General features: G+C 38.6%; 1 protein-coding gene across 2 annotated transcripts in view; it reads right to left on the minus strand.

The window, feature by feature from the left end:
- The window catches only part of LOC145495529 (solute carrier family 25 member 32-like), a 240,583-nt gene extending 225,612 nt beyond the window's left edge, over positions 1–14,971 (minus strand). The window contains exons 1-10 of one of the 2 annotated variants that reach the window (XM_081475171.1): positions 13,868–14,971; positions 10,467–10,561; positions 9,486–9,541; positions 8,874–8,959; positions 8,085–8,201; positions 7,725–7,774; positions 6,750–6,863; positions 4,741–4,833; positions 4,050–4,108; positions 3,535–3,585 (exon numbers count right to left, since the gene is read on the minus strand). In XM_081475171.1, coding sequence (XP_081331297.1) covers positions 3,535–3,585; positions 4,050–4,108; positions 4,741–4,833; positions 6,750–6,863; positions 7,725–7,774; positions 8,085–8,201; positions 8,874–8,959; positions 9,486–9,541; positions 10,467–10,561; positions 13,868–14,027 — 881 coding nt within the window. In that variant the 5' untranslated portion in view covers positions 14,028–14,971. The remainder of the gene's footprint in view (positions 1–3,534; positions 3,586–4,049; positions 4,109–4,740; positions 4,834–6,749; positions 6,864–7,724; positions 7,775–8,084; positions 8,202–8,873; positions 8,960–9,485; positions 9,542–10,466; positions 10,562–13,867) is intronic. The other variant, XM_081475170.1, reaches the window with a different exon arrangement.
- Positions 14,972–15,085: the final 114 nt, after the last annotated feature.

Here is a 15,085-nt window from a genome sequence, read left to right on the forward strand (position 1 = left end):
TTCAAAAGGCTGTGGCTGGTTTCCATAGCAACCATTTTGAGTAAAACTCTAGAAATTTAATTTCTCTTCTTGAGTGCAATAGCACACAATTGATCTTTCTTCACCATATTTAAACAAACTTTTTGGTCCATATTGAGGGTACCATACCACGTTAAGCGGCCACCTCGCATTTCCCCGAGGGTAGCCCACTGTATTATATGTAAACCGAAAATACCGTAAATCCTCGAATTAGCGCCCCCCCCCCCTTCCTCGAACAAGCGCCCCCTTCGAATAAGCGCCCCTTCTATCGGCCGAAATTTACAATAAGTGCCCCCCTCCCCTCCCCTCCCCCCATTTTGTGGACGAGTAACGAGACAACAAAGGGTGTATAGCTTTCGTCGTGTAGTATTAGATTTGTACATTGTTTCAGTTTGTGAACACGTTTAGTGAACACGTTGAACACGTTAAGTACTAACAGTGCCGCGATTTAAACTGTAGGACCAGCTTTTTATGTCAATAAACAGCTTATGTTGGTGTTTACGCGCAGATGATGTATTAAAAGAATAATCATGTCAGGCTACGATTTGGGAAAAATGAAATAAGCGCCCCCGGTCTTATCCTAAATTCGAAATAAGCGCCCCGGGCGCTAATTCGAAGATTGGCGGTAATTGCACAGCGCGAAAAGACCTAGGTACGAGTTTAGCGTTACAGTGTTTACGCAGGGCGGGTAGGTGGTGGTTGTCTGGTAAAAGATGACAACACGGGCAATGGTTAACTATTCATTCTTTTCATTGCTTAATTTAATCTCTTCCTACTCAACAAGATTGTGTGCTCCCTTTGGTTCCGAGCCTTACGGAGCCTTACGTATTAGGATAGAAATTGTCCTACCCCTACCCCCTAAAATGGGATGACAGCATTGCGTGACGAACAAACAAGGAACCGCTGCAAGCAAGGATTCAAGCAGCAAGAGATCAAACGATGATCAAACGTAATATTTTGGTGTAGTGCAAAGCAAGCAACTATCTACAAATCACTTAGCCGTTTTTGACTTAGATGCAGTGGTGATCATATGTGTCGAAAGAGGGTCAGAGATTCATGGTATTCGACCATTAGATAAGTTGACAGTTGGCGATGTACATCGGACGTTGTGTAAACAAAAGCAAACTTCCGCTTTATGTGCGACGAATGGTGACAGAAACACGTCAAATCGGCTTTTGGACCTGTCTTTTACGGCAAATAAGGTTAGAACATTTCGAAATTATCAGCTCTGTGTCTATTTCAACTTAATATAGCTCAAGACATGTGGCGCTTGCTAAAATATATGTCTAACCCATAAATTGAAATTTGACGACGGATGGTCAAATATCTGGATTTTTAACGTACTTTGAAAAGCTCTCGCGTCGCTCACAATCATTTGCCCAAAGAAACTTTTACAGAAATCTGTAGACCATCCTTCTGCGATTCAACCACCAGAAGCTTAATCCATTTGAAGGTTTCGCACATGGTCAAAATCAATTATTTTTACGAAGTACTTTTAAGTGAATGAAATACATGTCTTCGAAATTTAATTATTTTGCACCCAACAAAAACCGCAACATTCCCTAAAATCAACCCAGTACACAATTAAACATTGCACCAAAATATTTGAGTGTTTTAAAGACGGTGGAATGATGTGGTTTTGCATGCGAGGCTCTCAAACTGGTTTAATAAAATGGTGCGTCAAATGACGATTTTAACGGACTTTGGTAATTTGCATATTTCTTTGAAATAAAATGATATTTTGCCAAAAAAACTATCCGGTAGTTTTTGTCATGCCCTAGCCTATCTACCATAGGAATATGAGCGAAATCGAATTTTCGACCCTTGCCGCGAAATTAAGAATTTGTCTGATTTTTACAGGCAGGCACTCTTAACTATTTTTGCTCTTTCTTTCACTGGTGTTTTTGTTTCAAACATTGTTACCCACATCAAGTGAAAGAGTCGTTGAATTATTGCGCCTTTCAAAAACACGCGAACTCTGAAGCTCAGTCAAACTCAACTAATTTTTGTTTTTTTCCCCGCTGCTGTCAATAATAATGACAAGGAGATAAGGAAATAACATAAAGAGACCGCTTAATAGCGACAACGGACATTTTTCTGTATCTCAAGTGACAAGTTCATATGCAAAGTTGACCGCGTTTTACAGACACTGGTTATCTGAGCACTGCAGATTTTCATAATTATGTACCAATTCTAATCTGTTAGAAAATGAAAGCTTCTAATTTCACTAAACTTAAGATAATAAATGAGTATTGATGCTCTTGCACTTGACCAGGGAACTTTAAACTGAGTGTGAGACATTTGTATATTTGTTCTTCAGTTACATAGATTAAATAGATACTTTGGAAGTAGATTTTTATTCAGTAAATTTTTATGTATATAATTTTAGATAAGATAAGTTTATACTCAATACTTGTTGCCATTTTTTCTGTCTCAATAAATTGTAATTTAGAGCGTCCTCAATTAGCTCTGTTAAGCTAAATACATCGGCACTGAAATAAAGTTATGATTTATTTACACATCGACAAAACATGTTTTCGCTAAGTCTATTATGAGAACCCGGTTAATACGGACACCCGAGTAATGCAGATACTTTTGCGTATCTGTTCCATGGTGCTCTACAAAAGCCTAACATGCACGCTGTACTGCGACTAGCAGGAGACTGACCGGTTGCCTATTTACAAAGTGTGAAGAGGTAATAATCACCTCTTCACAAATTATTTCGCGACTACCAAGAACAAATCGAGTATAACATGTAGCAACATAGAGGACTTCAACGCGAGGCATTTAGATTACCAAACATGCTGCTTTTTTCACAAAAAAAATAAAATAAAATAAAATCGGTAAATGAAACCTTAGAAGGGGAAATTAATGCACTTGCCATTCGGAGGAACTAAACTGTACGTGACAGTGAAAGAGAAAGTAAATATTTTTCTGTTGGTATGAAATGCACGTGTGTCGCTTAAGACTAACTTATTGAGTCTTGTTGTAAGGTTGGTAAGACAGTTGTTAAGCATGGATCTCAGCTTCAGTTCTAGTTTGAAATTCTATTAGCACCAGTTTATATCTGAAGGTCTGTGAATGCTTTAATTACCTCTAACCCGCAGAGGTTGATGTACCTGCACTTGGTTGAGGAATTCGTTCCCAATTTTTCCCCGCTGGGTTTTAGGATTTTTGGAAGCAGGAGATTACGCAAGCTTTATCACCTGAGTGCCATTTTACTTTAATTTTGTTGTGTACCTTACAACTAGCATCTTATTTGAGTTATGTAAGGCTGCACGACCGGCAGTAAACATTGCGGCTCACGATTCGAGCTGCACAGCTATTCCTGAATACGAGTGGCAAATACAAATCACAAATGAAAGATACCGTCACGCTAAGGAGAAAGACCAAAACTGCAATCCTGGTCTCTGTTACTACGATTTGACAACAACGCGGAGAGACGCAAACATGAATGCATGTTCTCAGACTTAGTGGTAATTTGGGATAATTGTAAATGTCAAAAATTCATCTTACCTCAGAACATTAGGAACCAGTCCCTTGTAAAATCCTTTCACCCCTTCATATCTAGAATTTTGAAAGGGAAGACGAAGGAAGATGCCAGGTTAACACGAGAATGATATAATTACAGTGACACGCTTTACACCACCCGGTCAAGCCAAAGGCACCTGCTGAGTTTGAAAAAGCGTCCCTCGCTTAATACTGACATGTAATGCTGGCATCTACTTCATAAGGGTGTCGGATGTATAAATCAACTTTCATATCATTTCAGCCTTTTGGGCCTTATATCCTTTCGGGCGTGGGAGGAGAAGAATCTCTTCCCTTGTTGTGCTACTTCAGTAAGATGTCTGATCAGCCAAACGTCCCAACAATTTGTTAGTAGACGTGGAATAAATAGAGAAAGGACGCAGTAAAACATAAAAATAGTCACCACACTTCCACTCTCAGCATGCAGAAATTAAGTAGAACACAATGACCATGTACTATTTGCTTTTGTTCCTCACTGGGCAAGAGACCTTGACTCGACTCACCTGAATGTTTTTCGTACTATGTCTACAGCTCCTTTATACTCAGCCATAGTGTATTGATTCTTCAAAATTAGAAATGAACAACAACGTTAGTCCAAGTATGGTGACTTAATATAGAGCCTTCATTTCAGTAAACACCGCCATCACTTGAATCTCTTCTAATAAGTACTGTTCTGTTTTTATCATTATCGTTATTACTTCTTCGAGTGCACCGTAAAAGATACTTCGACGGCTTAAACTAATGGCGTATTACATGTATCCTGAACGTCCTAAGCCGTGATTGACACCCCTAAGGCAAGACGACTAGCATTTTCAAATGGAAATCCCCCCCCCCCCTCCCCTAGATTTCCTGGGCCTATCAGTACCAACACTTAATTCAACTGTACAAAATTACAAGCCTTAACATTTACATGCAACTGTAATGAGCAAAGAACGAACCGCTAAAAAAGACACGAATGTCTTCACTGTACACCAGTTGATGCAGCTCAAACAAACCAAGCGTACACTGTACATGCAGTCTGAGCTACCGTGTCTTCCTTGGTAGCTTCTTCTAGACCGGTTGCGAGACCCTCAAAGACGTACAATGCGTCCCACGGCCCACTTCTCTCGGGACATCTTGTGGTCTGAAAAGCTTCACATGAGAAGCAGTGCCGCATTTTTAAAGGGCTTCAAACGATCCCCGATCAGTTCTCACCTGAAGCCTTGACCTGACCACTTGATAAGGATATGTTGCAGTGGCAGCAAACATTTTTGATAATGAAGCCATTATAAGATATTCTGTAGAGTTCTAAGAAAAAAGTAATAATTGAGTCAGACTTTTCAGGTTCCATCTGTATCATTTCAGCCTCTAAATGAACAAATTTAAATGTAAATACTATTCTCTAAAACACCTCATATTCACAGCTTCTAGTGTCACTGACCTACACGTATAGGCTGAGTTAACTTTTGCATTGATAGTTTTGGGTTATTTTATTTTTAATTCCATCACAGGCCATTTATTAGCACTTATTCTAACCTGAAAATCTAAGTGTCTTTCATTTTTGTCCAAGTTGTAGTGCTGAAACGATTTCACTCCATCACTCCATCACTTCCTGTTAGACATTTGAAACCCCCCGGGGGGGGGGGAGGGGCTCCCATATGAAAAAGTCAAGGGTGCTCGTCCGAAAATTTGAATTTAACTCCTAAAGGGAACTAATACGGGGGTTGCTCGAGCTTCATTAGACTCCTAAAGATACCACTTAAAACGGAATAGGTTCGATCACTAGCCACTGTTCAAGAAATGATCCTGCGCGCACTTGTAGACCCGACTCGCGTACTCGAGAGATCAGCGGAAATCAAGCCCGAAAACAGAAATTAAATGAGAGCGTTTCTTTTATTATTTCCTCGAGTACACCCTAAAGGATACTTTGACAGCTAAAAGTGGTGACGTTTCATCATCAACACCCTAAGTGAGACCAGAATCCTTGATTTGTACCCAAAACGACGAGCATCCCCGACCTTTACATATAGGAGTCCCCCCCCCCCCCCCCGCGGGTTTCGAGCATTCCCCTTTAAGGCCGTTTTACGGTCGCTTGCACCGTGTCAAGTTAGTTATTCTTTGAATTTCTGACGCAAGCAGTCAATATCTTACCGCAGAAATGCTCTACATTGAGTAAATTTTCGCTCGAACGTTTTCATAAATAGAAGCTACCTGTAATTATATAAATAGCTCATTTCCCGAAGGGGCCCGTTCATACAGGTTTAACCACACTCGATTGCCGAAAAAGAAGACATTGAAAGTCACAAAATTGACGAGCTGTATGAATTTTCGAATGATTCAAGCCGTGATGTAATGTTTTGGACGATCAACAGTCAAGAGAATTGAGGAGAATTCGAACGACGGGTTCCGCTGTTTATTTATACGATATTGTAAATAAATACACATAAATACGGACATGGCAAAATGAGGAACAAATAGTTGACAAATAGAAGAAACGACTTTACACAAGACTGGGAGTTCTGCCGTCTTTAATATCGCCTTGGAAAGGGAAGGGGAAAAAATTATTACAACACGGGGTATTCGTATTTGGTCACCCATCCAAGTACGAATCCCGCAAAACAGGGCTTAACTTTGTTGAGCGGACGAGACGTGGTGTTGTCCTTGTGGTATAGTGACTCTAACGCTGAACGAAACGGTAACAAAGAGAGAGAGAAAAAATCACTTATACTGGCTGGGAAAAAAAAAACGAAAAAATGAGAGGAACGAAAATGAGAATTATTACTTGCTTTGGTGATCGGACAAGAAGCGGTTCTTTCTTTTTAATTGTCTCGGTCTCTCGAACGAGGATAACCCGGTCTCTCGGACCGATAACTTTATGAATGTTTTCAACAGTGTATTCTTTCACCGTTGCGTTTTGCACTATTTCTTAACAATGCCTGTAGGCTTCAACTTTAACTTAACCTACGGATTAAAACCAGTGGCATCAAAATTATCACTTCTTACAGACGATCCATTTTTCTAGTTCAGTGGCTCATGGCCACTTTGATTTCAAGATAATTCAGTTTTATCCTCATTACAAGTATGGCTTGCAAGCCACACATGTACGCACCGCAGACCTATTTTTGTTTGTCTCCTTGCGTGTTTTGTTGAAGTATCGTAGAGTTCCAGTCTTAGTCTAAAGGTTGCAAATACAATAAATAAATGACATTTATATTAAATATTACCAGTTTCTTGTTGATTGGTGTTCCAAAATACTGACTGTAGCTCTTCTTAAGTTCCTCATATGCCATAAACTGCAGAGCTCCATGTGAAACACCAATAAGTCCCGGTGCATACCCCTGCAGAGCAAACAAAATTTACATGCAGCTCCTTGCAGATTCTCACAAAAAAAAAAATTAACATATCGCATGCATGTATATATTGTGGTTCAATTAATTTTGACCATATTTTCCTTTCTTTGGTCTTCATTATCATGATAATATTACCATACACCAGAACAAAGTAAAATACGTACCAAATTGCACCAAGGTTAAAACTGAACCACAACAAATACAGTCACACCCCTCCTCAGAGACACTTCTATAAATACAGTACGGTCACCAGATATATTGGAAATCATAGAATCTCTACCTGCTGAGGTGGATACAGGATTTTAGGAAGGGGGTTTGAGACACAGACCACCAATGACGGTCCCCTGTAGGGGGGTCCGAGGGCGTCCTCCCCTGTAATATTTTAAGATCGAGGTCCTTAGAAATGGGATTTCTGGCATTCTGAGGCCAAATCAGTGTGTAATATAATGTCTCATTTTTTTTTTAACTTTCAGGGGCTCGACCAAACTCTCCGAGGCCCCCTTCCCCCATCCACCTAGATCCAACCCAGACCTGCATGATACAAACAGTCTTCCATAATATGGCCACTCAATTTTGGCCCTTTTGTCATCTGTCTTGGAGAGGCTCAACTGGGCTCCATTGCCAATTTTAAAATGTGATAGTGACAAAGATCATCAGCATTATAAAATATATATTTAAGGTCTTACTGTAGTATCTTACTGCAGTAGGGTACCACTGTGTCACACCTTCAATGTGACATAGCCCCAAGAACATGTGTTAATGAAAGGTCATCATAACTGAAACTTGAGGAACAGACTAAATATACAAAATATACAGCAATATGAGATTTTCGACAGGTGTTACTCTTACCTTGTACAATCCTCTGAGTCCTTCATGTTTCCATAACTTTAACAGTGCATCTGTGATGTAGATTGGTTTCAAGAGGTTAAAAATAAACTTTACTGTATAGAGTGGACAAATACTAGAGGCTGGTTCTTTTCCAAGCAACCTTTGTCCAGTGTTTGACAATGGAAACATCGTAACTTTAACTTAGAATAGTCAACAAAAACTACTGACAACAAATCTTAGTGCAACAAAAAACTGTCACTAACAGCTTAGTGCACCTGTCTGCACAAACTTGAAAGTGTAAAACTGGTACTTTTTCAACTATAGTAAATCCTGTCCCATACATGTGTTTTCAACATTGATATGTTCCTCATAGCTACTCACCAAGCATTCCTTTATACTGCGGTGCCTGAGTAATTCCAGCTTGTGGATCAGAGTATTGAAGACACAAGCGAGTTTTCACAACCCATATTGGGTTTGTTACTGAGAGAGTTCCAATTCCTAGAAGAGCAAAATACAATTTGTTACATTTTATTACAAGCTATAGATGAAAATTACAAGCATACAAATTGTCCATACATGTATGTAGATGATGGTTTATGTACATAGTGTGCTTTGCTCTACAATTTTCCTCAAAACATGAACAAGAAAGCAAGATAAAATCTAATTTTGCTGAGATTAAATTATAAATTCACGAAAATTAGAAAACTTAAAAACAGACATTCACCAATTATTACTTCTTAAATGTAAAGATTATGAATTTTTTTAAAAAAGATATTAATTATTACTATATATGTATTTTTGGTGTGGCATTGGAAAAGAGATGAGTGTTAAATATGTTGTGTCAGGAAAACAGTTTTCATTCTATTTATGCAAGAGTGTGCTAATTATTGCTACTCTTTTGGAAAACATCTAAAAAAATAACATCAGTATTCACTATTTTCTGGCTAGCTACAATGTACCAGTTGCCGTGGCAACAGTTTTTTTTTTTTTCCTGAGAATACCACTGGAGACTGAAGAGAAAAAAATTAATGAAATGAACTGGTTTCCCAGTGATTTGTTACATAGCACAACAAAGGCATCCAGGGTACTGTTAATTACATTCTGACATGAAATGTTTTACAAGTAAAGTTGGACTATACCTGTAGTACTGTAACAAGATTTGTTCCTTACCTGCTATGGTCCCTGCTAGAAGATGCTTCTCAGCTCCCAAAGGTCTATCGCTGTCTTTCTGCATCCATGCTTTTAAAATGTTGTAACTGCAATTTTATTATTTACAATATTTCATATTTTTAATTAATGAGAAATAAAATCAGTAACCAGTTTTCTCAAAATTAGCACACTTGACTGACAAAAATCACCATCGGCTTCATGTTCTTACTCAACCCGACACTGACTGCTGCACAACAAATTTCCTCTGATTCTATAGAAAAAGATAGCTTGACCAGCCACCTTCTCTAACAGTGAAGCTACCTACTAAGTTTGTGACCACTGTGTAGAAGATGCATTACTCTAGGTACTAAGATTGATTTTTATACATGTAACTGCATGCCCTAGGCTATACAGTTCATGGTGTAAGCTACTGGCTACTTTACTGAATAAATCTGGTACATGTACAACTGCTCTCAAGACACCCGTTTTCTTGTGCACCTTTTTCTTGCCATATAATAACACACTACACTGTATAATTTACATTTTATGAATACAGTCATGTAGTTAGGTATAGTTATTGCATGCTAAATACATGTAAAAACTCTCTGATGTACAATAACTAGAAACTCTCACCTGAAAAAGTACAGACCCCAAGCAGATCCATTACCCCAAACATTTGGTGTCACACCCTACAGTGTAGGTATAGAAGAACATAAAAAGACCATGAAATATAGAAACATTATTGCTTGTCTTTGAGTGCAATGTACATGCACATGTAGTAGTGGAAATCAACGATGGAAATAAGATTCCTGGTGATCACAGTCTAACCAATCTACACATTGTGGCATTGGACCAATTACAGGGTTCAACCACAGACATGTATGGCTTGCATTCTAAATCTGGTTTGTTCCTGTACCCTGAAACAGCAATCTATCATGCAACCTATATACCTTTGAGTACTTCTGAAATAAAGGGAACCTCCTATCCACCTCCCCTCCCCCCCTGCCCCTTCCCCCAGGTCAAAAAGAGTAAAGGATGCATTGATACCACTTTATCACAAGTAGCATGCACATACATGTACATGTACCCTCCTGGGTCTAGTTTCTCAAAGAGAGGACAGCTCTATGGGAGAATAAACTGGTTTTCAGTAAATAACATATGGCAAAGCAAGCTGCGCTATCCATTGAGATGAGGATTTACTTAATACCCACTTGTTGCACAACAGGAGTCAAGATGTTACCAAGTACCCCACTGTACACCAGCTTTGACATTACACAAATTACATTTGAACCTTAAATTTTAGTGACTTCAAAATTGGCGTCTTTTGTTTGTTTAAGAATTCATGCTTACACATTATATATCATTATAATCCATCAAATATTCTGCTCATGCACGATTGGTCTAAATGCGTCTCATGATACCTGATACCTGAGTGTTATTCCCCAATTTTCAAAACTGCGTGTGTTGCAAAAAATATTTGAGGCATAATACATGTAAATCTAGTCCTAAAAGCTCACAGTTTTCACTGTTCGCTTCTTAGAACAGTCCGAGGACAATTATCCAAGCATATGTTTGTGTCAAATGGAGACTTTTTCATTTATAATATGACTGTACCTGATATAACCCCTTGATACCATTTGATCTCACAATGGATTTTACAGCATCAGCAAGTCCTCTGTAAGCTGGTAATTTTCCACTGCCATCATTCACTACCAAATAAATGATCAAAATTACAAATATGTATTAATAAATATGTTAGATTCTGGTAATTATTTATCCCTACCAGCCTCATCTCACAACATGCTATAACTCTTTAACATTCTCAGAGGCCTGGCAAACATGTAGGACCAGGCCTGCATTTACCCTTCAATCATAAGTTTTGGAAAACATACACTGAAAATAAAATAATGTATTTGTTTTAGGTGTTTAATTAAGTTGCTTTGTATTAGTTCCCACTGGGATAATGAGGCCTTTATATACCTCTCCTTGTGAATATCACACCACTTGACGCCGACCAGTTTACTTGAGGCTGTTTTTTTCCTTATTGTTTATATCATGTCTTAAAAATAATAAGGTGTGACATTTTCTTATATTCTCTGACTTGTAACCTGTATTCAGCGTGTCTCAGATTCTTGTAAATAAACTAGATCAATGCTGGCGGCTCCCTCCACTATTTGTTGTATTACTTGTCTCCTCTACTTATAATAGAAATGTTTTCTATTCGGCTGAGTGAAGGGAAATAGAATAGAATTATATTTAAAAGAATCTTATTATACAGTTATAGCAATTATTTCTTCGCTGTATTGGCAAAGTAAAGAATTCCACAACTACAATTTAAAGATTTCTACCCATTGTAATATAAAATAGCAATATAATACCATGAATATCAGTGTTATGCTAGCACAATGACCGATGTGTCAACTTAACATTGAATTTGACCTGCTCAAAATTGCGCTTTGCAATAAAAATTACCAGCCACTTATGTGCATGCTTTAAACCCTTCAAGATGTCAAGATGCACATATGTAAAATTGACATACATGTATATATTTGATAAATGTAATCACAATGATTGGGTGGTTCTCTTCAATTCACAACAGTGTTACATCATTTGTATTTTTTAACAGAGAAAGACAAACATTTTCTCATTCATCCTATAAGTCTACTAACTTATGCAAACACATGCACTCATAAAACTACTTAGGAGAACTCATAAGACAGTGGAAACATTTGCTTGCAGCTTGTCTACACAGCAGTCATCAATCTCCCAAATTAAATTACACTTGTGTTTCTATTATTTATAGTTATGACATAACTTAAGCAAAGCACACGCTCTGATTGGTCTAATATTTGCCCATACATGTAGGTGCATGCTGCTGACATGTTGGCTAATGTGATGTAGCTCAATACAAGGACTTCTTTTTCTCCAATGCATCAGTTGATGTTACGTTATAAAACAAATGGTACATGCCACAGCTGCACACTATTGGGCATTCTATTAAGTTGGGAGGTTTGCTAAGCACTCGAGAAGCTCCGACTCTTTCGCTTCTTTCCTGCTTAGCAAACCTCCCAAGTGTATCCATAACTCAATAGTGTATGCTATGGCATTTACCGTATTTGTCAATTGAAAGAAACTGTAAACAAGTAGTGTCAGGCAAACAGCTCAGAAAATTGGCACGGCAAAAAACTTTTTTTTTTATTCCACTTGTCCATTGGACGAGTAATGTTCAGATTTTGGTTGTCTGAAAGTTAAATTCGCTCGTCCAAAAAAATTATTAAAGTGAATAACAAAATATCATAAAAAAAACGTAGAAATTGTATAATCTGTTTTGTACTAAATCTCAAGTGTTTATTTTAGCAGTTATTTCAATTTCTGTTGTTCTTTGCACTTTTCAATACAACACCATTTCATACAGACACATCGGGGATCACTCACATTCTTTATGTACAATACACGACTTGAGAAAATGCAGCACATCTACATGTATGAGGCATTAAATCTGCGATCTAAGATGAAACATATCAGTCCCGGCAATATTCTGAGGCTGTTTTCAAGGAAATCATCTGAATTCCTACTGGTCTACTTTTTGAAACAATGAGACAATAAAAAAATTTATATGTAAAGTTTTGCAAAATAAGTTCACAAAGGTCACTTGTTTCTTCTCCTTGTCAAATTTAACCCAGGGAAATTCTTTTTTCCATGTTGGTTGGAATTTTCGAATTCGACTTTCCTCATATTTTTCACTTTCTCACTGTTACGATGTTCCTCTTTGCTGGAGTCAGGTTTTCTTTTACTACCGATTTTCCACAGGTCAAGCAGATTAGCCAACATCTTGTACACTGACAGTAAAAACTTAGCATGTGATCTGATTATATTTCGTGCGTTTTTTAGGTGGGTCATGTGACAGTGAAAGTTTCAAAGCATCTTCCTTCCGTGCCTTTTATATAGCAGAATGGCTTGGAGCATTTCACATCATTTAAATTACACTGTTAGACTGACAGCAAAGACATTAAAAGGTTTTATGACTTCTTTAATGATCACAAAACTTGCCACAACGGTAATCGCCTCATTCAAGTGTTAATGAAGCCTTGTCTCAAACGAGGTCATCATTTCCATATATGGAATGTGGATCCCACTATTTAACGAAACAACAGAACCAGATATTCTCTGAAAACAGAGGTGAAAACGGGTAAGTTGCAGTGAAAAGAAACCAAACTTCGCGAAACTCAGGCTAGTTTATAAAGTCCAAAATGCTTGGGAACTCAGACCTCAGTAGAAAAGAACATATTTTTTTTTTTCAGCAAACTCTACTTGTCCTGTAGGACAAGTGCTTTTGGCAATCCACTCGTCCGAGATACGAGAGTACTCATCTCAGACGGGCAGATGAGCGGAAGTTTTTTGCCCTGATTGGGAGCAACTACACAATACACTGGGCCACTTTTGAAGGTGCATATATTTAGTGGCTCGTTTGGCTTGGCAGTGGATAAAAGAACATGGAAAAATCTATATATGTATGCATTAAATTTTAGCTCTATATATTTAGTGGCTCATTTGGCTTGGCAGTGGATGAAAGAATGAGGAATAATCCACCTGTATATATGCGCTGAGTCTTATGTCTATATATTTAGCGGCTCATTTGGCTCGGCAGTGGATGACAAAGGAGAAAACGAGCCAAACGAGCCGGCTTGTTTGATGGATGATTAAAAGTGGCCTTGTATTCCGTAGTTTAGCCGAAGATTGTTTGCGTGTATGTGCTCGAATGTCAAATACTTGCACCTCATTTTCAGTACCTTGAGGTAGCTGGCTGCCTAGTAAAAGAATTTAACTGCGTGGGCTGAATTATTATTGACGCAATAATCCACAAAATTACACTTGTAAATCCATGTTTCTGTACATTCTTGAGTGACCAGGCCATGCTATTATCCCATGTGCCAGACGAATGTCTTTCTTTGAATAGACATAACTGAAACAAACGAAGCTACACAAAGCATAACTAGTCTTTCCGTGCATCTTACCTTGAAATCTTATTTTAATCAGGTCCAACGGATGCAGTACGAGTGTTGACGTGACACCTCCAGATACTCCAGCTAACAGATGTTCGTAACGAATAAAACGAGTTATGGATTGTCTCTGCGACGTTGAAGGACGCTCAGCAATTGCTTGGCGTTCGCTCATCTTACGTAATAATTGTGTGTAAACTTTCAAACGCTTATCATCTTTAGTACGAGTAGTAGCATCCAAAAATCACAGTCTTTGTATTTCATCATCCTCTGCCGCCATTTTGAAACTTGTCATTCTCGCCCCCAGTGTCACCTGTTGTCTTAGCCGGCGGAGCCTTGGCACGAGGAAATGGTGCAACCTAACCGGAAATGGCATTCGTGGAATTCGGCTTCTCATAAACAAGTTTTCAACTCTCTGAAGGTCTGTAGGTAGAAACCAAAATAGTCGGGTAGATAATTTGGGGAAAGAAACGTAAGAAATAAACGTAAAATCTAGGCAGTTAAATGATCATAACGCGTCCCCAGAGCGATCTTTCCGGCAAGCAGGCGGTAGCGTTTGGGTTTCACTCTCAAGCAATGCTTTCAGGCTTTTCGCTTTGGCAAGCGAGCGAGTTAACGAACAACGTGGGCAAGGAGGAGGGGTTTGGGGAGAGGGGTGGGGGGCTTAGACCTCGCCTGCACATCGCCGGCTCGTCTCTCACGTGTGTCTCACGTGTCTCTCACAGTGACTTCGCCGCTTGTGCAACTGGCTCAAACACAAGGGCCTGCTCGCAGGCTACCTTTCCCTCGTGCCAAAGACCCGCCGGCTAAAAGAGACAAGTGGTTCTGGAGAAGAGGACAAGAGGACAAGAGGGAAAAAAAAACAAGTAACTTGAACCTGTCTAAAAAATAAGCAATAGGTTTATGGCTTATAACAATTCATGGCACTAAAGATAATTACATGTAAACACAAGATAACAACAATAATTCAAAAAGAGGCCAAGGGATAATCTGTAAAAGAGTCCAGGACCCCATACAAAAAAAAAAATCACCGAATTGGCGAAAAGTACATAAAGTGTCTAATACCAAAATTATAGAAGGTAAAACTACATAAAAGTTGGATTATAGCACACAGGGCTCCATGAGGAACACCTTTGCTCTAGCCTTAAAAGCATGTCGTCGATCCGAATGTGGACATCCTAATAAAACAGAAGACCACAAAATTATGTTTTTTTACAAGCCCTTAAGACAAAA

The sequence above is a fragment of the Orbicella franksi genome, chromosome 8, assembly GCF_964199315.1.
Source record: "Orbicella franksi chromosome 8, jaOrbFran1.1, whole genome shotgun sequence".
Taxonomy (NCBI): Eukaryota; Metazoa; Cnidaria; class Anthozoa; order Scleractinia; family Merulinidae; genus Orbicella; species Orbicella franksi.